The following is a 27341-nucleotide window of genomic DNA, read 5'->3' on the forward strand; positions in this document are numbered from 1 at the left end:
ATCATCAACTGCTAAATAAAATGTACCATTAGACAGATGATAAAGAAGGAATGGCTAACATTTAATATCTCAGGTATATGATGGGGAAAAGAAATGTGTAGACTTACTGTCAATGACGCCATCAAGGCCTTCAATATAAATTTCCTCTATATTTGTTGACATAAGGATAAGTGGGTCGGCTCTGGAGGTATGCGAGTACCGGCAGATTGGGGTATTCTGCATTTTTGTTCCCACAATATCTCCATTCTTACATAGTATGACCTGTTCATCGTAAGCCTTGCCTATGATCTGTTGAATAACCTCTGACAGGGTCTGGTGCCTACATAACATAAAATATAAACTTTATATATTTTTACAACAATTATTAAACAAGTTATTTCAACTGATAAATATCACTCTTGTTAGCCCGAATGTTAGCGCGTGGGGGGTCTTAGTGTAGAAAAAAAACAGAGTACCCGGAGAAAATGTAAATCAGCTTACTACTTACAAAATTTCAATGTCAAGTAACTGCTTCAACCTTGTAAAAGTGATATCAACATTAATGATGGTTTGAAACCAGGTTGCTTAAAAACATATTCCATGATGCACTGTACCATTTCTTGGAGAAAGTCTGCAAAGAAGTGCTTTATATCATCATAAAAGTTGGAATATGTTCAAACCTCGTTTGTTTAAAAAAACAAAACAATATTCAAACCTAATTTTCAGAAGAAAAAAAAAGTTTCAGTTTTTATTTCTGTGTTGTTTTGTATGGATCATGATCCATTTAAAATAAGCTGCCTTTGGCCAGGTTCCATTTCTGTTACAATCACCATCAGGAAAAAACAAAGTCAATTGAAAACCATTACAGATTTTATCTGGCAGTTCGAATTTAAGATCTTAACATGCATGGTCCCTGATTACTTTAACAGTATAACGGAAAGAACCAAATACTTTTTGAGCGGAAAAAAGTTAAATGTTATTCTTTTACAGCTAGCAGGTTAATCTTAAAGGCTATACAACGAAAATGTAATTATTATCAGATAACAACACACAAGAAAATCAATAGTCTGATAATGACTTGCATACCAAAAGCAAATTATTCAATGTCTACCAACAGAAAGTAACTACCTGTATCGTGCAATTTAGAAAATAACACTGGAAAGCTAGCAAGTTATAATAAGAACGCAAACAACTTCGTCCTTTCGGTGAAAATATTATTGCATGGTTACCTAGTGTCCAGAAACAGTCGGTAGTGCTGATCGTACAGGGAGTAGAAAACATGCAGATGGTTGACACATGGGCCAATGAGCGTATCTGCTGCGTCAAAGAAATCGTCAAATCCGAAGGGGGTATATGTAGCACTGTCGAAAATGCGGACAAGAATGTCCCTGATACGGTCTTTCAGGGGCCTTCAACAACGAACATATGTTTGTATAATCAGAACAGCCTCTTGATAATGTTATTATAACAAAAGTAGTATTAGGTATTCATCTACTCCCCTTTAAAAAAATATTTTCCTGAATAATACATATTATTAATTTGTACATGTAACAGAATCTGTATTATGATTAACATTAGTTTTTTTTCTATTTTGCAAATCTGTAATGATTTAAACTGAATGCGTTGATTTGCTGAAAACATCCACTTTTTTTTTACAAAAATGTAATATGATATCTGTTAAAGCTGTCGTTAAGAATATTTTCTAAAATAGATATTAAAAGCGTGTTACTCATTAACATATCACATGATTTAATCCAGGACATTCATTGGCTGTTTACACAAATAGATGATACATGTATATAGTCACTGAGTTTCATTGATAACATTTTAAATGACATCATTAACAAGAGATCTAAGAGGGATCTTGGCGCCTTCCATTGTACAATTTTCATTAGTTCTTTGTCAGTTGTTCTTTTCTCTTCTTTCCTCTAATCTGTTTAATCGAGTCATGTTAACAGTAAATGCACCTTGAGGTAATTTTTGATCTAAACTTAAAACTGATGTGTATGAAAGCCAACCTTCAAAGTGAGTTTTGTCATTTCACATATTTACTAGTAAAGTGCTTAATGTGAAAGAAATAGAATCGATCATTGCAATATGAGAAAGATCTGTTTAGTTATTCCTTTAGCCATTTTGTTTATATGATCAGTCTCAAAATATAACACGCACAACGAAGGATCAAGGGGAACCTATAAATCAAATTTGAGAAAGATCCCTCAAATTATTCCTGAGAAATAGTACTAACAAACCTTCAATGTAAATAATCGAAGATGGCTGTCGGTAGGCCATTTTGTTTAGCTGATCAGTTTCAAAAGTAAACATGAACAATAAAGGATAGTGGGGAACCTGCATTGGCTGGCCCAAAATGTTATTTTTTGGGGCGAGTAAAAAATGTATAGCACTGGCCCAAATGACATAGTGGTGGCCAAAATAATTTTGGGAAAAATATTTCCACAGCATTTAATACAATGCTTCAGCACATTTAAATTACATATGACATGACAATATTTGTAATATGTAAAACAGAATAAAAGATTATATTTTTAATTCTTCAACCCTTGTTAAAAGAATAAAAGATATATCTCCAAACTGTCCCAATTGTAAAGATAATTATGGTGGCATATTTCTGCCATCCACTTGCGACTTACGAGTTACGTATGTCGACATAATTATTGAAAGATGTCGACATAATCTGAGAATATGTCGACATAATCTGAGAAGATGTCGACATAACTGTTAAATTATGTCGACATATTATCACATTTGCCGAGATAATTTTGCCGAGATAATTATCTCGTAAGTGGGTAACTCGGCTTTTTATCGTGTTAATGCTCGGGTGTGACATCGACTTGCCACTTACGACTTGCCACTTACGACTTATTTATGTCGACATCCTAGTAGATTATTGCCGACTTACCAAAACGAGGCTTGTGCACGAGGACCGCGAAGGTGGGCTGATGGTGACTGAACAGTGGTGACTATACTGGTGAGTAACTTGGTAAAATCAATGTAAATATGGGAAATCAAAGATATGGATATTACAGTAGGTTACTATGATGTACAGAGTTTATCAATCAAAGAGGGATTTTACATAAATAAGTCGTAAGTGGCAAGTCGTAAGTCGATGTCACACCCGAGCATTAACACGATAAAAAGCCGAGTTACCCACTTACGAGATAATTATCTCGGCAAAATTATCTCGGCAAATGTGATAATATGTCGACATAATTTAAAAGTTATGTCGACATATTCTCAGATTATGTCGACATCTTTCAATAATTATGTCGACATACGTAACTCGTAAGTCGCAAGTGGATGGCAGAAATATGCCACCATAGATAATGAAACAATAGATCATGTTTTTTTGGCACTGTAACAAACAAAAAGAAGAAACGAAAATAAGATCAATTCACGACAAATTGGTCAAGGGGAAAGTACTCCTGTAAAGATGTCCATTTTTTTTTATATATACATGAAATATATCTCAAAATATATTTTTATCAGTCCTTAGTAGTTCTTTCATGAAAATCCAAGAATGAAAAAAATCCTTTAATATGCTATATCCATTAAGAACTTAAGGTACCAGATTCTCATAACATAAAAATACCAAATCACGTATTCAATAAACCTACAAACAATATAATACTCCCCTGACGCCCAAGAAATAAGGGAAATAACTCTAAAGTGACCTAGCGAAAATCGTTTATAGCAATATATATCTCATACATCCTGCAGGTGGGAAAGTCACTTTTAATAAAACAAGGGATGGAAGCAGGGTAAAAAGTTAAGTTGAAATAAAGGATACATAATAGAAAAATAACCACATAACAAACCAATCCCCGACTGATATAGGAAAGCTGCAACGTATGTGTTCTGACCACGTGCGGGTAGATTCGTTTAAGGACGGGTCTGACACCCCACATCAATCTTATGTCTAGCCGCTCATATATATGTATACATGAGGACCTACAAATGGATACATATATATGTACACCGTGGGCGATGTACAATCTGAAGCGGTACGCCGTTTTTAGACTTCGGTGGATATGAAATAGGATGGAACTGTATTACCATTATAAACTGTATAATACGACCCGTAAAATAGGTCCTCTCGCTCATTCGGCGTCAAACCCTACAAGGTTAGCGCGGGTAAATGAGGGAGGCCAATGGTGCTATATGGACCTACTAATTAGGTAGGAATAACGGGATAAACGAATAATGAACTAATAATCAATATCTGTTTATCTAACACAGCGAATAGTGTAATAACAACAATATCCAATCACTCAAAATAATAAACAAATTAAGTTAATCTTACAAAAACTAATAAACATTTATTAAATTCAAAAACACCTAAAACATTTTACTTCCGGTTGATGTAAGAAAGCTGCAACGTATGTGTTCTGACCACGTGCGGGTAGTTCCGTTTATAAAAAGGACGAGTCTGCCACCCCACAGCAACATTATGTCTAATAGAGAATAGAGTAAAACACTATATTTAAGTGTATACATGATTAAATACATGTAAAAGTAAACACAACAACCACTAAAATATCCTCACACAACCAACAAACCAACCCATCCCTCATCCCACAAACCATCCCCAACACCACTCCGGTCCAGACTACCAGCAATTAATAAAACCCATAAATCCTTCTGCACATTTCATCACACCCAGCACATCTTTCACCCTCCATCCCCTCCAGCCCCCCTCCAGGTTATAACCCAACTATAACACTACCCCCCCCCCCCCCCCCTCCACACACCCTCCCCCTTCTCCCCCTTTTACCCATACTAATAATTACACTATTTACTAAAAATCATAAATGTCGGAACGATGAGCAGAAATAAGTGAAAGACAAGTCGAAGTTTATAAGAAAGATGACATTGGTACAAGTATAGTCAGGTTTCTCAGTGACAAATGATGAGGAGAGGAGTACATGGAACGGACAACAAAAAAACAGCACATGCAGGACACTAACCACTTATATACAGTCCGTCGGATGGTGCTATAAATGGTGACCCGTGTGAGAACTGTCCATTCTCGCAATGAAAAAATCCCTCTGGGTTTTTCGAAAAAGAGTAGGCGCGTAAACGCCGACACAGAGGATAGTGAAAATTTTATCCAAAATTTTAGGCCGTTCGAACTAGGGTCTCTTTATTAAGACATTAGATGGACTTCCAAATTTTATATACAAGCCAAATTCATACTATAGGAAGGGGCTGGTGTGGCTGGAGGCGGCACAGTACCTCACTTCCGGTCCTGACTTGGTGATGCTGTACGATGAATGTTAGGTTAAGGCATTATTAGGCATAGGTGCCGTCTTACAAAAACTAGACTTATACAGTTTATATATTTAGGATAGACGGCCCCTTCTCTAACCTATCCCCCTCCTCTACTCTTTTACTCCATACTTTATCCCTTCTACTCATTTTCCTTTCTGTTCTTCGTCTGCTGGATAACCGAAACACGCGGTAGTGAAGCGGACGTAAAACCTAGCAATCAATCAATCAATCAATCAATTTCACTATCAAAATCAAAGATGGCTGCCTGTCGGCCATGTTTATCTGATCAGCCTCAAAAGTTTCCATGCACAGCTTAGGACCAAGATTTTGAGAAAGATCCCTTTGGTACTTCTTGAGAAATANGCTATCTATCTATCTATATATTCTGCATCACCCTCTTTCGAGTATTATGTCCAGCGTGCGCGTCTGTGCATGTTGAAAGGTATTGTGTGGTGACAGAGATAGAAATGATAAATTGCAGACTGGTGCATGCATAAGGCAGAGGGAGAGGAAAGAAAGAAAAATGTGATGAGAGAGTATTTGGTGCTAAGAAATGTCTATAAGTTTAGACCTGCTATAGCTACTGCCCATACAAGGGAATATTTTATGGAACCTCTACGGATGTTGATAGCTCCTGTTGTACAAAATAGCGGATCTATTATGGACTTTGAGTCAGGGTGTGAGGGAGGGGGGGGTGATAATAATAGTTTGAAGATTGTTTACCTTATATGTAGTAACATACACTCAAACTGAGCTGTATTTGGAAAGAGTTCTGATTCGGTGTTGGTCACATCAACTCTGGCCACCTTTAGGAACTCTTTCCCATACAGAGCCAGAAATAGTGTATTCGGGTAAGTGAACTATGATGACAGGGGAAAGGGGTGAAGGGGACGGGGGAGGGTGAAGTTAAAAACAAGCTGATATAGTCTATGGCCTAACAAAGGGAGTATCACTGATTGCCTTCTTGAAGGTGTCAAGTGATGGACTGCTGCAAGCTCCTAACGGAAGGGCGTATCACTGATTGCCTTCTTGAAGGTGTCAAGTGATGGACTGCTGCAAGCTCCTAACGGAAGGGCGTTCCATTGGACTATGGTTACGGGGAAGTACGAGTATTTGTAAAAGTCCTTATTGGTAGGGATTTGCCGAAAAGATAGTGGGTGGGCATTTAGTCTCGTTGGGTGGACTACATATGGTTGCATTTGGATTGCTTCTATTTTGTAAAATAAACACAGTCTGCTTTTGGATCTTCTGTGTGCTAATGTTTGCCAACCCAGACTCCCTAACAAGACCAGAGAGGAATATTTGCCAGACACCCACCTAGCAGCTCTGCGCTGGACCATTTCTAGTTGTTTACTTTATTCTGGGGTGTATGGGTCCCAGACACAGGCAGAATATTCTAATTTAGGGCGAACCAGTTCCGTGTACGCTGCAGCCTTTACCTTTTTGTCTTTCACCTTGATGTTTCTTTTTATATATCCTAAAGTTCTGTTGGCTTGGCTACTTACATTTTGGATGTGTTTATTCCAGGTCAGGTTTGATGCTATGGTGACACCAAGGCATTTTGCATGTGGAATAGTTTCAAGTACTTGTCCGTGTAGCATATACTCTGTGGGGATTTGCGTCTGACCTGGATAAGTGTATTACCTGGCACTTGCTCGGGTTAAATTCCATATTCCACTGTTTCTCCCATAACTGTAGTCTGTCAAGGTCTTTTTGGAGTCTGTATGCATCTTGTTGATTACTTACCGCTAAGTAGATGGCAGTGTCGTCTGTGAAGAGACGCACTGTTGATGTTATGTTTAGTGGCAAGTCATTGATATCAATTAAAAATAAAATTGGGCCGAGGACCGAGCCCTGGGGTACACCTGATGTTACCGGGACTTTTGATGAAGTAGCTCCCTCCACGACAACTTGCTGTAAGAAAGCCTCTGATCCATTTGAGAGTTAGGTGCTGTATTCCGTATTGATGAAGTTTGAATAAAATGTTTATCGTGGTTTACCTTATCAAAAGCTTTACTAAAATCGAGTAAAAAATTAAATCTGTTTGCTTACCTGTTTGTAGGTTTTTGAAAAGATCCTCCATAAGCATGACTAGTTGGGTTTAAAACGCTTCTTGTCCTGAACGGCAAAGCAGATTTTGACCAAATTTGGTCTAGAGAATCCTTCGGCCAAGGGGACTCAATTTTGTATAAATGGTGGGCGTGGCCCCCCTCGGGGTAGAGGAGTGGGGCCCAATAGGGGAAATAGATGTAAAACCTTTAAATCCTGCTTCTACCGTAGGGATTAAGGGATTTATCCTAAATAGTCTGTGGCATCCTTTGGCCAAGGGGACTCAATTTTGTATAAATGGTGGGTCTGGTCCCCCAGGGGGCTGAGGGGCGGGGCCCAATAGGGGAAATAGATGTAAAACATTTAAAATCCTTCTTCTTCTGTAGGAATGAAAGGATTTGTTCCATATTTGGTCAGAACCATCCTTGGGGAAAGGGGAACCAATTTTGTATAAACTGTGGGTGTGGCCCGCTAGGGGCCTGAGGGGCGGGGCCCAATAGGGGAAACATAGCAAATTATTCTTTAAAATCTTTCGTCTTCTGTAGGAATGAAAGGATTTGTTCCATATTTGGTGTGGAGCATCCTTGGGTTAAGGGGAACCAATTTTGTATAAACCGTGGGTGTGGCCCGCTAGGGGCCTTGATGGCGGGGCCCAATAGGAGAAACATAGCAAATTATTCTTTAAAATCCTTCTTCTGTAGGAATGAAAGGATTTGTTCCATATTTGGTGTGGAGCATCCTTGGGTTAAGGGGAACCAATTTTGTATAAACCATGGGTCTGGCCTCCCAGGGGCCTGAGGTGCGGGGCCCAATAGGGGAAATAGAAGTAAAACCTTTATAATCCTTCTACCATAGGGATTAAGGGATTTTATCGTAATTTAGTCTTGAGCATCCTTTGGCAAAAGGAACTCAATTTCGTATAAACAGCTAGTGTGGCCCTCCTGGGGGCAGAAGGGAGGGGCCCAATAGGGGAAACATAGTAAATTCTTCAGATACCTTCTTCTGTACGAATGACAGGATTTTGTCCAAATTTGGTATGAAGCATCCTTGGGTGAAGGGGAACCAATTTTGTATAAATGGTCTGTCTAACCCCTCTGGAGGCAGAGAGGTGGGGCCCAATATGGGAAATAGAGGTTAAACCTTTAAAATCCTTCTTCTACCATAGAAATTAAGGGATTTTATCCTAATTTGGTCTGGAGCATCCTTAGGCCAAGGGGTCTCAATTTTTTTTATAATTGGTGGGTATGACTCCCCTAGGGGCATAGGGGTGCGGCTCTGTTTGAAGTTTGTTCTCGCTATATCTCAAGTACTGGATGGTTCTTTCTGAAATTTTATTTGTACTTACAGCACCTACCATGGAGTGCTATACCTTTACTTCATACCTATTATTTTAAACATATGCAGGTGAGCGATACAGGCCCTCTAGGCCTCTTGTTCTCTTAAACCGTGCTGGAGTTCAAACATAATAGTATTGGTGTCAAGATGTCTTACCAGATTTGATGTTACAATATGCTCCATGACCTTGCACAAAAAAACAGGTAAGGGAAATGGGGCGATAGTTCGAAGCTCTATTTGTCTCACCTTTCTTGAATAATGGAGCGACGTATGCCGAGGTCCAATGGGATTGGAGCTCACCGGTTTGGTATGATGATCGAAATAATACCTGTAAAATGGGTGCCAGTTCACTTTGGAGTTCTTTAAGAACTATTGGTTTGATGGCGTCAGGACCGACCGCTTTATTGGTATTAAGTTTATAAAGAAGTTTGTCAATACCTGGAACTGAGAAAGTAATGTTTCATTTCATTTCAACAAATTTTATTGACAAAGATGATACAAGTCAATTGGATGGAATAACAGGCAAAGCCTATATAAATTCTCTCCAGCGGTGGCTAAATTAACGGATTCTATTATTTTTATTTGATTAAGTTAATACATCAATTTTGAAATGAAAATTATAAAAAAAATTATTAAAGGGATGTAACTCCTTCTTAATTAACATAACTGAAATACAAATACATTCACACTTCTCACATCACACACAAAACACTTCCACAAGTATTATTTATTTTTATAACATTTTACAATTGTATATAAGCTATATAGCTATCAAATCACACAGATATTGGCAGACATTGAAAGTAATGTTTGACATTGGTAGGTACTTACTTTTTTGGTCTTGGGTGGGAATTCCTTGGTCAATGGTTTGTTGTTGACAGAGTTGTTTAAGGCTGAGAGGCGATTTGGGTGTAAAGACCGACTGAAATTGTTCATTTCGGATATTTGCTTTATCTATATTGTCAGTATACAGTAGGCCATCTCGTTTAAGGGGTCCTATACCTTAGGGGTCTTGTCGACTGTTTTTCAAAAAGCTGAACAATTTCTTTGATGAATAAGATTTTTGCTCACCTGGTGCTTGTTCGTTTAGTGTTATGATTCCCAGGAGTTCTTCTAATTACCTGTTATGGGATTCTTTAATCATCTTTTGTGCCAGGTGTTTGTAGTGCAGGAAGTGTTCCCTGTCTCTTACCTTTTTTTGACTTTTTGTGTTTATAATACAGGCTGTCTCTTGTCCTGATGTGACGTCTAATGTTTTGAGTCATCCAGAGAATGGATTGCTTCGTACCAATTGTTTTTGTTGGAATGGATTCTGAAATGGCTTTATTTAGTTCCGAAATAAATTCTTGCCTTGTTTCAGTGGACTTACCGTGGTGATTTTCGGTGAAAGTTTTTCCGAATGTGCACATCCTATCCTTGAGTTTCTTCCAGTCTGCTTTTTTTTGTACATATCAACCTGTCTTGGTTTTTGTTTTGGGGATTTAGAATAGAGACTCGCTTCTATATACACTGCATCATGGTCTGATAGACCTGGCATATTGGTAACTCGACTAACAAGTGTCGGGTTGTTTGTAAGGAATAAATCCAGAATGTTTTCTTCCCTTGTGGGTTTACTCACCATTTGGACTAAGTTGTTGTCATTTAGCATGTTTATGAAGTCTTGGTATATGGGTTGGGCTAGTTGGTCATCCTTTAGAGTGGGAAACGAGTTTTCCCAAGTAACTTTAGGGTAGTTGAAATCACCTGTAACCCATATATTTGAGTTCTTCTTTATCAAGGCAATTGTTTTTGCTAGTTCTTCAGCACTCACCTTGTCATGCTCATTTGGTTTGTAACAAGATGCAATGCATAGTGGTTTGTGGCCACTTATTTCCAGTTTGATCCATATGACCTCACAGTTGGTTGTTAGTTGCTGTTGTTCACTGCATATAAGATCATTTCTTACTAGGAGGAGCACCCCCTCCCCCCCCCCCTCTGCAACCTGATTTCCTATCATTCCGGAATGGAGTATAACCGATTGACTGAGGGAATAACTCACCATCATGAATATTATCTGTTAGCCAGGTCTCTGTGGGTTTTTTTTATGTTATTTCTGGCTCGAGATTATCGTTACTCTCTTCCAGTTAGTTAAACAAGTTAGAGGAGGACAGGGATGACAGGGGTGTTTCGAATAACACGTTTGAATAATTTGGGTAACCACAATACAAGCAGACCCACGAGATACTATTATGATTTGATAAGATATTGTACGTATCTGAATCCATATTTTGACAGTTTGTGTAATACCAAGTTTCACATTCATCACATAGAACACCTTCTTGGTAATATGTGACAGGATCACTACATGTCCCGCATGGGAATTGTGTGGACGACGATGGCCCTGAAGGTCCTGGGTTTACCTCAATGTCAATATAGGGGTTGTCTCACCTTGCATGTAGTCGATTACTTTTGGTGTACGTGACAAATCGATATAAAATTTGAAATTAGAGTGCTGTCCCCTGTTTAACCTCATTTTCAAACTCTCAAGGGAAGAAGAAGGTTGAGTGGTGAGTTTGCTCCGATAATTTGTTATAAATTCATGGTAGGAATCGATTGCAACACAATTTTATAGCTTGTTGGTTGCATAAATGAATATTAGTCAGGGTTTGCATGTATGACAACGATGTCTAGAGATAATTATGTTTGCCAATCATTCGATAGACCCTGTCCGGGCCACGTGGTGGTCGACTTGTCTTGCTTACGTTTTAGGTTTGGAATATATATGATGACTGGACGTTATGTTCAAGACGGGTGGTTACCCAATCCTTAATCTATTGTATCTAACGATTGCTATTGATTGTATACAGCTGAAGGATGATATATATTTTTTAATTTGATCTTCCCACCGTGACCGAGTTGTCAATGTCAATGTTACAACATGCTAAGCCTTAATTAGGTTTCTTCAACCGTTAAGATGTTATTTGAAAATAAACTTATGCAGAAATTAATTACTTAACAGTTTGACATGGAAAGCATGTATTTCATTATCACACTGGCTGTGGTATGATCGTTCCACCCATATGGCACAGGGGACTGTAGCATGTAACATGTATCCATATATTACATAGCTATCACAGGGGACTGTATAGTTTATATTTCTCTCTCCTGGGTTACATAGCTAGCACAGGGGACTGTTGAGTTAATATTTCTTCTCTGTTACATAGTATCACAGGGGACTGTAGCGTAAATATTTTTCTCTTGTGTTACATTGCTATCACAGGGGACTGTGGTGTTATTATTTCTCCTGTTACATAGTTTGTTACTTATAAAAAGTATCGCACACCAAAATGGGAAACTAATCTAGTTTACTTTTCAATTTCTGAGTGTTTTCGAGATGCCAAAGTCTAAGCAGAAGAGGAAGAATGTCCCTGACCAGAGTGAGGCTCCAGTGGCAGTGGTAGAGGAGGCACCTGCACATGTACACAATACCAGGAAAAGGAGGAGACCCGAGCCGGACACTACACAGATGGTGAATCAGTTAGAGGCAAATGATATGGAGGAATTGTTTGAAGAATCGGGTATTGAGCCAGATGTTAGGCCCATACAAAGTGTCCATGCCCTTTTGGGGGGTAACATTCCTGACACACTTAAGCAAAAAATCATTTCTGATCAGTTCGTCGACCTGCCTTCCTTACTACAGAATAATGTTACATTAAAGAACAGAAGATACTCATTGAGAGCTGTGCATGAAACCTAAATTACAGGAAAAGATCCATACCACTGAGAGATGGTCTGATGCCTTTTTGGTTTTTATATCGATTTACGGTTCTGCTCATCCATCAAAAATATTGGATCTTGTAAAGTACATGCACACCATTCGTTTAGGAGCGGCAAGGTCGGGGGAACGGATGCTCTATAATGAGCTATATAGGCTAAAAAAGGGGGTGCAACCCGAGAGCTCCTGGGCGGAGATTGATAGCGAGTTGTGGCCTATATACATGACCGGTCACAGCAATACATCTGCAGCATCTGTATCTCGACCAGGCATGGTTAGTGCAAAGGGAGGAAACTGTTATGATTTCAATTACAAGGGTTCATGTTTTCGACATCCATGCTCATACCTCTCCATGTTTGCATGAGGTGTGCTGGGGATCATGCTCTATCCACTTGTCCCATGCAGAAGAAGCTGGGGGGTCAAAATTTAGCTCCACGCTTTCCTATCCAGAGCCAGCAACGTATGTTCAACCAAACTTCATATCAGTTTCAGACCAGACCTCCATTTCCAAGGGTTAAGGGGTTCTCAGGGGGACGAGTAATGGGCCCTAGGTAAAATACCAGTTAATATCCCAGCTCTACTCAAATACTTGGCCAGTTATCCAAATGAAAAGGCAGCACATGTTTTGGTAGAAGGATTTAATAAAGGTTTTAGTTTACATTACACAGGCCTCCGAATCCCTACGAATTGTAGGAACCTACTTTCAACATATGTATTCAATATTGTATTGATTAATATATATGCTAATTGTATCGACTGTATAAAATTGTATATCTATGTACTGTAAAGCGCTTTAGAGTGGCTTATATTAGCTAAATAGGGCGCTATATCAAATGTTGTATATTATTATTATTATTATTATTATTATTATTATATGATCATCCGAAAGAAATTTTGGATAAGATTAAGAAGGAAATTGAATTAGGTAGAATTATTGGCCCTTTAGATCAAAGACCAATGTCAAAGTTAAGGCTCTCACCGGTCGGCATTGTCCCTAAGCCTAATTGGGCATGGAGACTAATAACTCCTCTGTCTTACCCAAAGAAAAGGAGTGTGAATGATTTCATTGAGGAAGATTATTGTTCAGTACAATATAATTCTTTTGATCATGTTTTGGAAATGATAAGCAATTTGGGTGGGTCCGCATTGTTAGGCAAAGTTGACGTGACAAGTGCCTTTAGACTGCTACCAATTCATCCTGGAGATTTTGATTTGCTTGGGTTTCAGATTGAGGGAAAACTCTATGTTGACAAATGTCTTCCAATGGGGTGCTATGCTTCATGTAACTTATTCGAAAAATTTGCAACTTTTTTGCAGTGGTTGATAGAGAAAAAATCAGGACTCCAATCATTGTCTCATTATTTGGGGGTAAGGATCAAGATGACTGTAAAAAACTCATGCTTTGTTTTAATGATATTTCAAAAGAACTAGGTATACCTTTGGCTAATGACAAAACAGTCGGACCAGTTACAAACTTGGTGTTTTTAGGATTAGAAATTGACACTATTAAAACGGTTGTCCGTATACCGCATCCACAAATTCAGGAACTTTACGGCCTTCTGTCAGACTATTCTATGCGACGTAAAATCACTCAAAAAGACCTTGAATCCTTGGTAGGGAAGTTGATTTTTTTCTGCAAAGCTGTTCGGCCAGGTAGAGCATCTCTGCGTAGGTTCTACGATGCCCTGGCAAAAGTCAAGCAGCCTCATTACTTCATTTCCCTATCCAGGGAATTGTTGGAAGATATGGCAATGTGGAGACAGTTTTTAGTCAGTTTTTCAGGGCAAATATATTTTCCCCTAGCATCATGGTCTGATAGTAGTGTGCTACAGTTATTCACAGATAGCGCTGGGTCTCCAGAGTTGGGTTGGGGAGCTTATTTGTATGGGAGATGGACATATTTAGGTTGGCCAAGAGAATGGGGTGGCAATAGTGTTATTAGAGACATTACGTTTCTTGAATTGGTGCCAGTTATCATGACCTTGTCCCTGTGAGGGCCCCTATTGGCAAACAAAAAGATCAAGTTTAACATAGACAACATTGCTTTAGTGGCCATTCTTAACAACCAAACATCAAAGTCCAAGCGTATTATGATGTTGGTTCGGGAATTTGTTTTACTGGTAATGAAGTATAACATTTAGTTTCGGGCACAGCACGTAGCTGGTATTATTAATGAAATTGCCGATTCGATTTCTCGAAAACAGTGGCACAGATTCCGGCAGTTGGCGCCACAGTCACAGGCAGAGCCGGAGAGACTTCCAAATCCATTTCTACAACTGATCTCCAACCCGAGGCTGATCGATTGTTAAATGTGCGTTGGCTTATAATTCCCGTGCAGCATATAGTACAGGGTTGGGCGCTTTTGAGTCTTTTAGGGCAAAAAGAGGATTTCCTGAGTTATGGCCACCAGATTTAGTACATGTGGTTCATTTTATAGCATATTTATCTTTAGAAGGTAAATCCCCAGCCACATGTCGTTCATATGTATCTGCAGTAGGTTCTAGATGTAATATTTCAGGAACAGTGGTTTGGATTATGGGATCATCCATTGTAAAACGAGCATTCATGGATTCAATGGAAAGGCCAGGAGGAATCAATTTAGGACTGAAGCGAATTGGCATCCACATTTGGTATGGGGTATGGTGGCTTGAAGGTATAGGAGCTACATCAAAAAATATGGTTGTTTTACATTGCGGGGAAGGGGGGGGGGAATGACATGGGTCTATTCCCCATCGGTGACTTGTATCATCAGGCTAGAGTAATAATTGGGAATATCCACACAAAAAATCCCCACGTGCATTTGGTGTGGTCGCAAATACTACCACGGAGAAAATGGAGGAATTGTAATGACAATGAGGTCATGGATAAGTGTAGGCGTAGGCTGAATAGTGCATGTGTAAAAAAGTATTGGAGCTGGGGGGCTCTTACATTTTACATCCTGACATATCCAGACATATTGGTGACTTGTTTGCTGATGATGAAGTACATTTATCAGAGATAGGCCAGAATATTTTCTTTAATGGGTTACAGGGCGGAATTCAATTTACTCTTTCAATGGGTAGGGGGGCAGTTTTTCCCCTCGGCGTATGCAAAATGTGGTCACGACAGTTAAATAAAATTGGATTCATGTATAATGCTGAATTTGTGGGAAACCCTTTGTGGTAGCCCTAAATGTTATGTTGAGAGCAATTGGCTCGAATTGTTGAAAAGTTGTATTCCCCGCTTCCCCCACTTTGTGGCGGATGGCCGTCGGTTGCAAATTTGTAATAAGCTCTCTGTGGCCATTTTGGAGTTGCGCGGCAAAAAAATTTGGGAGTGATAATTTAGGTAATTAATATGCACTCGACCTTCGTTTTCGGGGTCAGGTGTAAAACGTCATTTCAGTTAAGTTGTATTGACAATTGACTTTACAGTAACCAAAAGGAATATAAAAAGTCAATTATTAATTTGAGTTTATTGGTTTAAATGAACATTGTATATTGAATATATATGGAGAAATTGGCTCCATGTATGATGTGGATTTGCGGTAGCCCAAAACTAGTCAGAGCAACTGGCTCATACGGTTTGTAACCAAACTTAATCATGAAGCCGTGACCACTCACGCCAAACAATAATTAAATAAATTCTAGTTCAAAATTGGTTTGAATAGTTGTGTTCTTTTTTACCATAACAATGTATTCTTTTCTTTGGCAACAGTGCTTGTATAGTATTGTTCATAGGAGTAAGGACCTCTATCTTGTTAACCCTTTCACCCCTAGGTAACTTTAGTAGACTCTACCATACATTTATCTGGATAAGTCCATTGTGGTCCTTTCATGGTTTGCACTAACACTTACATGTCCGTTCGGCTTCATCCCTGAAATGTCACATTTAAAAATAAACAAAACAGTTTGTGGGCATAAAGGAATAAACCCATATAATCCATTGAGTAATAATATACGGTAGCAGTTTTCTCAGAAGAAGGTATTGATGTATGACAGGCAGATAACTGAGACTGTCTACATACATACACTGGGTGACCTATGAGTGTATACATGGAGAGATTACAGGTGTTTGCAAGCTCCCTGCTCTATTATTTAGATACATACCTAGAGAGCTTGCAAGTGTTATGAAACTTCCTGCTCTACTCTTTAGGTATATACCTGGATAGCTTGCAGGCTTTTGGAAGCGTCCTGCTCTATTTATGAATACAGATACATATCTGGAGAGCTTGCATGTGTTTTGAAGCTCTCTACTTCACTCTATGGGTGAATACCTTGAAAGCTTGCTGGTATTTTGAAGCCTTACTGTACTCTAGATCTACGGATACATACCTGGAGAGCTTGCAAGTGTTTGGAAGATCCCTGCTCCACACTATCGGGCCCTCACTGACCTCCTGCTGGCCTGATATCACACCTTGTGCTTTGTTCGAGTAAATCTCATACCTAAAACAAATCAGCATAACGACTGCCTCACATTAAAAATACCCAGTAAGAGAAGAACACTGACATTGTATATTTCAAGGTGTTTTTCCAGCTTGAAATATTTTTCATTAAAATATTGTTTTTAATTTTTATTAAGTTTGTTTAGCTGCATGCTTATGTACATGTGCTACAGTAAATGCTTTCGTAACATTATCCTTTGCCCAAGGTAAATATCACACTTACACTTATCTAAGTAAGTCTTAAGTGAAATTTTCACCTGGAGCCCAGGTGTTGTAACGTAAATGAACTATTACCTCGAACATCAGCATGCAGTGCAATGTTGTATCTGGTACTCTATATCATTACCTTGAACTGATAATTAAAAAGAAGTCCAGAATTGAAGTTGATTGATCAATTCAGTATTAATTATTTCTTCGTCCTCTTTCCTTCAGGTGATGAGACTTAAAAGGTATTCATACCTGTTTTCCTTCGCAGTGTGACTGATTAGTTTAGGTACTCAGACATATATATAATGATACCTGTTTGCATAAACTCGTTAACATGTTCAGTAAAGAAGTAATATACCTGTGTGTTGTAGTATGAACATATTTTATTACCATAAACTGTAATGGGATGGGGCAAAAGTTTTAAAAGGCCTATAAAGGCCCTTTCGATACCTGTGTGTAGAAATGTGTAGAAATAGAAATTTATTCCTGAGAGTAGAAACATTTAATCAGATATATAGTGATACCAGTGTGTGTTATACTGACATAGATAATCTAATGATTTTCATTGGCTAATATTTGGACAGTATATTCGTTATTACAATAACATCAACACATGGGACTTAATTAGTATAGTAAGAGCTGAAATACAGGAAACAACAGTATGTGTATCGTTGTTCACACATCCTAGTATGAGGTCTGTTTGGTGGTATATTACACTGTATGCAAGTCTTTTTGTCCCTCTAAAACATGCTGTCTTAAAATAAAATGTGTACTCAGCATTTGGTTTGATTTCATACATTGGTAAACGCAATTTTATACATACGTATATGCCCCCTTAAAGTTGAAACCATGACTTTTTTTTTTTTTTTTTTTTTTTTAATTTTATTTGCATTTTTCCTAGATCACTATTTTTGCCTAAACTAGAAATAGTATTTTTGTATTTTTGTCTTAGAAAGGGATTTATGACAATTTTCTACAAAGTTTTTGTAATATGAACCAATGTAACCTGTACAAATCCTATTCAATAAAAGTTCTACAGAAAAACCTGTATAACTAATAATAGAAATTTGTGAACGGTCAGTAAAATCTACCATTATAGACAGTAGCTTACTGTACACTAGAAGGAGTCACTATTTACAAACAGGTATTTTCTGCTCTAATAATTCTATAACTGATAATATCTGTTGCTAACTTCCTAAGTAAACCAATCAGAGGAATGTGCCCACTCACGTTTTGGCCTTGTCAGAGCGACCACCGTATGCATTGAATGGTGTTTGTCCTGTGGCAGCGTGATATAAAGTCACCCCGAGGCTCCATATGTCTGCCGATATGTCAAAAACCTGACAGTAACTGTTGTCTATAAACGCCTTCCTATACATGGCAGGATGCTGTGATCAATTAAAAGTCATCCATTGGAGAAAAAGTGACTGTAATCTGATGAAAACATAACTGCATATTAACGAAAATAAAAAAACCTATTAGATACTGTCTACTGGGAAACTTTCGCCCAGTCAAATATTCACTCACCCTTTGTCGATAAAATCCATATTCACCCAGTGTAAATTTTGCCCTTCACATGTAATTAATGTGTATTATATGTTGCCGTACTGAATATTCTCCACCATGATAAATTCACACTCATTGGGGAGGGCGAAATAAACAAAAGTTAAACTGCGGTGAAAAATTCCCAGTTTACAGTATATTTTTCATACAGCAGTATACTGCAAAATGATAATACTGTCGATGCAATCAATTTAGCCGATTCCCTCACTCTAATAGTTGGAAAATGAAATTGTGTAAAAGGTAAAACTTTTACGAATTCCCAATTAAGATGTTCCAGATATTACACAGGAAAAAAACAAGCAAGGATAACAAAATCATCAAAAAAGTTCTTTTAATGAGTATTTAATCTAAAGGGAGTTAACTCACCTGTATGCGAATAGAATCATTCTGTTTATTAGTGTCGTCTCTTGATTCTAGTACAACTAGAGCAGCAGCATCTAGTGCATTATAAATACTTTTTTTATTATCTAATACATATCAACATATTGCTTGAAAGACAGTGGAACCATGATGCACCGGGATATCAAAGTAATCATGTCAAAATATTCTCAAAATAAGATCCAAAGGAATGGGCCAGACCCCAAGGCCAATCCTTGTATCTTATCTGTATTTTTTATGTATGGTTTTGGGGTGGGGATCTCAACTGTTTTCAAGGTGTGACTCAGAAACTAGGTCCCTATGGTTGTGGCCAGACCCCATGATCAATTATAATAACTTGACTGTATTCGTCTCTTTATGCCCAGCATTTGTATATACAGTTTTTGGGTGGGGATCTCAACTGTTTCAAAGTTATGACCCAGGGGTTAACTCTGTAAGGGTGGGGCAGACCCCGTGGTCAATTATAATAGCATGACTGTATTTGTGTTTATGCCCAGCAATTGGATATACAGTTTTGGGATGGGGATCTCAACCGTTTCAACTTTATGACCCAAGGACTATGTCTCCAAGGATGGGCAATCCTGGAAGCATATACGTGCATTCTTCTTCTCTTTATACTCAGCAATTGTATATATGGTTATAGGGTGGGGATCACAACCATTTCCAAGCAATAAACTATGTTTTGCCCCACCCTTAAGCCAAGGGTCAGTCCCACTACTTGATCAATTTGAATCCCTGCCTCCCATGAATGCTTCCAACCAAATATGATTGATATCCAGTGCAAAGTTCTACAAAAGAAGTCATTTATATGAATTTTAGCCAAATTGCCCCCTTTTGGCCCCACCCCTCAGCCCTCTGGGGGGTCAGCCCCACCATATATACAATTTTGATTCCCCACTACATAGGGATGCATCCAGTCAAATATGGTTGATATTAATCTCTTAGTTCCGGAGAAGAAGTCGCATAAAGTAATATAGGGTTCAGCCTCACCATTTGTACAATTTTGATTCCCCACTACCTAGGGATGCATCCAGTCAAATATGGTTGATACAAATCTCTTAGTTCCAGATAAGAAGTCGCATAAAGCAATATAGCAAAATTGACCCTGATGGACCCGCCCCTCAGCCCACTTGGGGGTCAGCTCAACAATGTGCACAATTTTAGATCCGTGCCTCCCATGAATGCTTCTTACCAAATGTGATTGATATCCATTACACAGTTCTACAGAAGAAGTCGTTTATAGCAATATAGCCATTTTTTTTCCTTTTTGGCCTCGCCCCTCAGCCCCCTTTAAATTTAGTTTTAATTCTAATCAGTGTTTAAGAAGAAGAAGTCGTTTGATGAAATTGTTGACGTACGGACGACGGACGCCACGGTATGGCATAAGCTCACCTTGGTCCTGTTGACACCTACCAAATACTCTTCTGTGCCGACCAGGGACATGAATAAGTCTTCGTCTCCCAGAGGTTTAGCTGTACCGAAGTCTGACAGCTTGTACACATTGCTGGAAAATATTAGAACGGACATTTAGAAAGGATAATCGTGTGTAACAGAATGAAAAAAATCGTTGATGAATTCGTCACTTATTGTGTACATGTAAATGTTAGTGTATCATAATCTGATGGAAAGGAATGTAAATTAATTACACCTACTACACTGGAATAATATGAACAATATAAATGTACTAATGGGCCTGCATCGCTTAGCTGTTATTAATCTAACACTTGTAACCTTAAAAAATATCTAAAACTAAAGCTTCAGGCAAAATATCAGTATTATGACTACTCATATTGACCCATGTGACCTTGAATTTAAGTCAAGGTCATTCACTTGAACAAACTTGGTAGCCCTTCATCATAGCATGCTACTGGCCAGATATCATCATCCTGGGCCCAATGGATAATCAGACCAGGTGAGTTAAAAATGGGGTCTGTAGGATATTTACAGATTTGGTTACTGGAAATACCCAAACCTATTTTTTTAGTAAATACCTGTACCAATTTTCTATTCTTAGGATCGGGTCTGTAACTGCTAGATTTGCAGACTCATCACATAATGTCATTCCTCCAATCAGAATTAGGAATTAGCAACAAGTAAATTAAAATCAAAGAGGATCCTCTATCAATACCATTTAGATCAGTATATCCTTCATTATTCTAGATCAGACTTACATACTTTAGGACAGAAAAAGTTTATTTTCCGGCAGTTTATTTTCCGGCTTTTAAATAACATACTCTAAAAATTTCAGTTTAAGTATTGAATTAACGGTCAGCTATGATGTGTGTGAAAATAAAACATTCTTTAAATTATTGCAAGAAATACTCCTTATAGAGTTAAATCAAGCTCCTTCAGTAACATTAAATACCAAAAGAGCACCAGCTCTAACTGTGGTGTTAAAAAAATAAGTATCAGCATCGTTACCTACCTGCCGTCTTCGTCCGTAAAGACAAGGACATTCCGAGGTTTGATGTCTCGATGAGAAAAACCTTGGTTCCTCATATGTTTTGTACCATTTACTAAAATACAAACATATTTTCATCTCAAAATAACAATTTAATGAATAGGGAACTTTTTTAATTCAAGTTAACTCCAGTGTTTAGATTAAATAACTGCTTACTACCTGTCCCCCTAAAATATAAACACTCTGTCAATAACATTTACCTAAATGCTCGAAGAACCTGAGAAACTCGTCCTCATCCATACCGGAGTAATTTTCTGGTTCCTCGAGGAGATCCTGTAAACTACCTTTCTCACAGAGTTCCATGACCAGCACAAACCTCCCCGTCAAGCTCTGGAGCACACAGAATAAATCACTACGATTAGGGACATATCTATTAATCACTCCAACAAAGCTACATCAAGGGAAGACACAAATATATGATGTGATTTATATAGTTTGGTTTTCAATTAAACCATTGTATCATTAGAAAAAGAGAAATTTCCCCCCAATTTTTACAACCAACATATGAAAAAGGAAGCAATGGTCTTTGTTAGCTGTCTATTGTCAACCAGCATACATCCCAACTTTTTTTTATTCTTAAGGGGGAGATTATGCTTGCTCAAAATGAAAAGCATAAACATAATGCGTGTATGAACACCAAAGGAAAAAATAACACTTTTAAATGGTATCTTTTGAGCTGTTCTTTCAGATGCAATCATCATATCTTAGAAAATAGGAATAGTTTAGCAAATTCACTGGCTGAAAATGCTCAATTCTAGGGTCAAAATTTGACAGTATGCAACCTGAAAGAATCAACAATAATTCATTGGTACATATGTATCTGCCTAAGATAACAGGATAGACATACTATACACATGATACATATATACTGTACACACGAGACATACTATACACATAACATACTAATTATATGATCGTATCAGATATTTTCCTTTTTCCGAGGCAGATACCTATGATTGGTATTGGTAAAAAAAGAAAATCTTAAATGCAAAAAAAAAAAAATCAACTGTAGGAAATTTTGTTTGAAACCAAAATTAGAAAAGTATATATGGGCACACTGTCAAAAATAACTTGTGTCTCTATCACAGCTGGACTGTCTGGGTGTGGTAACTTGCATCTTTTTCACAGTTGAAGAATCGGACAATGTTTGGGTGTTGAAGTTTCTTCAGAGCCTCCATCTCCCTTTGTATATTTGAATCATAACTGATGTTAATCATCTTGAGGGCTACCACTTCGCCTGTGTTCTGTAGGGAAATACAAAGATAAAATTATAGTTATTTCAAACATGTTAATATTTATCACTATTTAGATCATTTCATGATAACTTAATCAGCCCCATCCGATGTTGTGACTATAATACATGTCTTTTGAAATGTCCACAAAACATATACTTCCAAGTGTAATTAACATTTATATAAATTCTTAGACCTGAAACATCTTACCAAATAAAAACCAATAGAAAACAGAATCTTTCCTGTATCATTTATAAAGGAAATAAAGAGGAGCACCACCTAATCCTACTACCTGACAAATGATACATGTATTTATTAGATACCAATAATTTAAGTATCTCCCGAAAGTATCACCTAGAGATACATGTATTTGAGTTTAAGTTAGTAGTTTTATATATTGATATTTCACACTAATTTAGTAGTCTATATATCCCTTAAATCTAGTATTCTACATATCTTTAGTAGTCTATATATCCCTTAAATCTAGTAGTCTATATATCCCTTAAACCCTGAAATATCACAACTGAACAATTAATACCTTAAATTGCTATTAATGAAGGAGATATCTTATAAAAAATAGATCTTGATAGCTCATACAATCCTAATCTTCAACTTAATCAGACTCAAAGATACCTGTAAGAAGATATGTTTCTTTTATGTAAAGACATCTTTAATTCATTTAAAGACAATTCTATTAATCTTAGTGATATCTTTATTTCATTTAAAGATAACTGTTATACTTCTGTGACCCCTCTGTGGGTAAATGTGCCATATGATTTGTTTGTTTGTTTTGGGGTTTAACGTCCTGGCAACAGCCAGGGTCATATGAGGTCGGGTGCCTAGGGAGACACAACAGCCAGGGTCATATGAGGTCGGGTCCCTAAGGAGACAACGCCTGAAGCAGGAGGTGAGATAGAAAAGAAAGAAGACAGGAATGATAGGAAGTGCCATAGGATATATATTTAAAGATAATTAGTCCTAGTCTCCGACCCCTGCACAGCCTGAGATGACTTGAGCTATTGAACAGGATGTAGATTAAGTACTTGGAGCCAACTTAATATTAATTATTACCATTACAAAGACTCAGGTGATGCTGAATTAGATAACTATACATTTGGGTATTGTTATCTAATTCTTAATGTAGTGAAGATACTGAAACATTTTATGTTATTTTAATTCACACTATTCATTTACATTTCCTTTCAAACAAATATTATAAGTATGTTATAGTAATACACTGTATCACAGGAGTCTGTTTTTTTGCTATTTTTAAGAATTTCAAAGTTTTTGTATTCTTGTTTTTATTAATTTTTGACAGAATTTATAACTCTTGACTGTATACACATATTATAATTAAGGCATAAACGATGAACTGGTTTTACATTTCTTGTCCTAGTTAATCACTGAAACTGGTGTAACAACATAATTTGGCTATATGACTTTTAAATTGTATTTTGATGAAAATAAATGTAACGCAAAATTGATGACACCAGAAAAAATATCAAAACGAACGTAGGGTTACCAAGGCCTGTAAAACGTGATACCTTGTTGGTCCCCTTATAAACATCGGCCGTGGCACCACTCCCGAGTCGGTCCCGGGTACGGTACTCATGATTGTCCGTCTCCTTTTTCTCCTCCTCTCCGTTCAAACGGTCCATCATCTTGTGGTGCAACAACTGCGTGTTAATGGTAACACGGAAGTAACTCTTAAACTGGAAAAACCACTGAGGTACCCGGTGGGAGGTATAAATTGCAATACCATAATATTTTTGATGTACGTTCTTGCCTTAACAATTTGTTTCAGTTTGTTTAATGTTGTTTTCTTTTTGAAATATCTATGAACATCAGATTGTTGTAATGAGGTTGTCGTTATTAATTTAAGATCCCTAAAGTTATTGTGTTTAGTTTAGTTTAGTTTATTGGCCTTTAGCCTTTCGGCTAATCAGCATAAACATTACAATACATTTTATAAAATTGAGTGAGTGATACACAGCAATACAGACATATCATGGAGGATGGACAATATATGTAATTATTCATTTGATCTGAGTTGTGAAGCAGAAATTAAAAATTTGGAAAGATTATTCAATTTCCTCTTATTTCTAACAGAAAGTAAGTTAATTAATTTAAACAAAGACGGTCTAATTCTGTAATATCTGTCAATGTATTGTGTTCTTACTTCGTTGTAAAATGGACAAACAAGAATAAAATGCAATTCGTCCCCTATATCGCCTAAATTACACTTTAAACAAAGTCTTTCATTACGAGGTATTCTCTCATATCTGCCCCTTTCTATACGAAGGTCGTGTGAAGATAATCTAAATTTCGCAATGGTTAAAATACAAGATTCAGGAAAAGATTTACAAAGATAATACTGAAGACAATTAACCTCGGGCAGACATCTATATATTTTGTATAAAAACATCACGTAGACGTAGTTTAACGTCCAATATAAGTTGATTCTTACATACAACTTTCTGATCATACCAAACATATCCAAAACCTAGAGACATTAACATTGATTTCACATTACTAAGTCAGTTGGCCCTTGTATACTTCAGACAACATATCATTATACAAGGCTTTTAAAATACAGTTATCGGTTTCAAGTAATTTCAACCAATACTTAATTATTCTCATTTTCCGTATTATACAAAGTGGTAATCTACCAAGTTCTGAGTACAACATATTGTTTGGAGTAAACCTTCTAACATTAAGTAAGCGCTTACAAAAATCCATGTGCACTTTCTCTACGTCAGGGGCAGCATGGAATCCCCATACTTCACAGCCGTAGTTTAATACACTTGAAACATAAATATCAAATACGTATATTTAGTTTCAATGTTAAAAAAAATGTTATTACAAATATTCATTATGCGGTATACACATTTTCGACCTTGCTGACTAATAATATTCTGAGGTTGGGTAAACTTTCCATCATAAAACAATGTAACACCCAGATAATTGAAGGACTCAACAATTTCAATGTTTTTTCCATTGTAATACCATCTGTTATTATTTGAAAGGTTACCGCCATTACGAAAGACATACGATTTTCGTTTTGGCCACATTGACCTTTATATTCCATGTGGTACTATAGTCATACAAGGTATCAAGCATAGTCTGAAGTCCTTCTATGGACTCAGAAAAAAGGACAGTATCGTCCGCATACATAATCAAAAGCAGCGATATATCTCTTAATTCAACACATTCGGTGGTTTTCATGATCAACTCATTTTCCAAATCATTAATATATAGAATATATAGGATAACCCTTGCCCTCGCATAAGCCCGTTTGCGGGTTTGAAAAAGGTAGATAAGACCACGGACTTAGATTGGCAACACCTCTTTCATTTCGCGTATGTACTGTCCACCTTTATTTGTGCACCGAACCGTGACGGCCTGTGACCTCTCGCTTTTCCGGTATCGATTGACACGCAAGTAACACAGTTTCTTGCATACTAGACCGAGATATCCGCATTTCCGGCTGTACTGGAAAAGTCTATCCGACCCACGGGTCTGGATCGCTTTCACGCGCAGACTAGCGGGGAAATTATAGTGACCTTTTGTCGACACGCTATTGTTCGTGACGTCATTTTATGATGTTTTGGGGTCAGTCAGGGTCATTGACGTCACTAACAACTGCCATCCGGGCTTCATATGCAAATAAGAAAAGTGCGGACAGATCACAACTTTATTAGAAGAGCAGCTGTTTTAACGGTTTTTAGGTATTAAGCAAGAAATAGAATCCATCCCTGATGTGAGGTAAGGATAAGGTTATTCAAAATCTCGGGATAAAATATTGAGCAAAATACCCTCGGCAAAGCCTCGGGTCTCCTGCTCTATATTTGATCTCTTGGGTTTGAATAACCTTTTCCATACCTCACATCAGGGATGGCATTCTACTAGTAATCATCGTGGCTAAAACTTTAGAAATGAATGCATACATGTGATGATGTCGCAAACTATGTCTAGCAGCTACATCATTGTCAAATATGACTGACATTTTGTCTCGTGATAGTTATTTAGATTTAGACTTTTTAATGAAAGAATATATAAACAGCTAGATTATGAAAATGAAACTAAAGGTTTTCGTAGGTGATAAGAGACATATATTCTACAAAAAAATCAAAACATTATCGAGCGACCAAAATCGAGATCTTTCGAGGGCATACACAGCACGGTAGAAACACGGGGTTTTATTACAAATGTCTAATACACATGTACATGTGCTATACTGATATAGATCACAGCACATGTATGTTTATGTGTGCTGTGATCTATATCAGTATGGCATACACTGAGAATCACTTAAGGACGAAAAAATCAATTCTACGACTTAATCTACCTTGTTATACCAGTAAACTTCAATTAGCATTGAATTTTACAAAATACAATCTAAATCATAAATTCATGACCCAACTTAATGACGTACCAGCTAAATAATCTATGCATGGCTAACTTAATGATGTACAATCTAAATCATATTTGCATGGCCCAAATTACGGAAACACTCTCCAAATTAGCGGAGCACCATTTAAATTTAAAAACCATATCCAAGTTGTCGGGACATGGACCAGTTTTCAGGAACAACAACCAATTTTCAGGGACAACAACCAATTTTCAGGAACATAACAATTCAATAAGATTGTGCCTTTGTTCCCGAAAACTGGT

The 27341-nt window shown here is 37.4% G+C and overlaps 1 protein-coding gene across 3 annotated transcripts in view; it reads right to left on the reverse strand.

The window, feature by feature from the left end:
- The window catches only part of LOC110454975 (inhibitor of nuclear factor kappa-B kinase subunit epsilon-like), a 47876-nt gene that overhangs the window by 5299 nt on the left and 15236 nt on the right, over positions 1 to 27341 (reverse strand). The window contains exons 1-9 of one of the 3 annotated variants that reach the window (XM_021504825.1): positions 24212 to 24374; positions 22551 to 22679; positions 21636 to 21765; positions 21400 to 21490; positions 20388 to 20478; positions 18264 to 18421; positions 16717 to 16827; positions 1209 to 1388; positions 108 to 319 (exon numbers count right to left, since the gene is read on the reverse strand). In XM_021504825.1, coding sequence (XP_021360500.1) covers positions 108 to 319; positions 1209 to 1388; positions 16717 to 16827; positions 18264 to 18421; positions 20388 to 20478; positions 21400 to 21490; positions 21636 to 21765; positions 22551 to 22679; positions 24212 to 24328 — 1219 coding nt within the window. In that variant the 5' untranslated portion in view covers positions 24329 to 24374. Of the gene's footprint in view, positions 1 to 107; positions 320 to 1208; positions 1389 to 16716; positions 16828 to 18263; positions 18422 to 20387; positions 20479 to 21399; positions 21491 to 21635; positions 21766 to 22550; positions 22680 to 24211; positions 24375 to 27341 lie in introns of those variants that run through there. The other 2 variants (XM_021504833.1, XM_021504842.1) reach the window with 2 other exon arrangements.

This window comes from Mizuhopecten yessoensis, unplaced genomic scaffold, assembly GCF_002113885.1.
Source record: "Mizuhopecten yessoensis strain PY_sf001 unplaced genomic scaffold, ASM211388v2 scaffold917, whole genome shotgun sequence".
Lineage (NCBI taxonomy): Eukaryota > Metazoa > Mollusca > Bivalvia > Pectinida > Pectinidae > Mizuhopecten > Mizuhopecten yessoensis.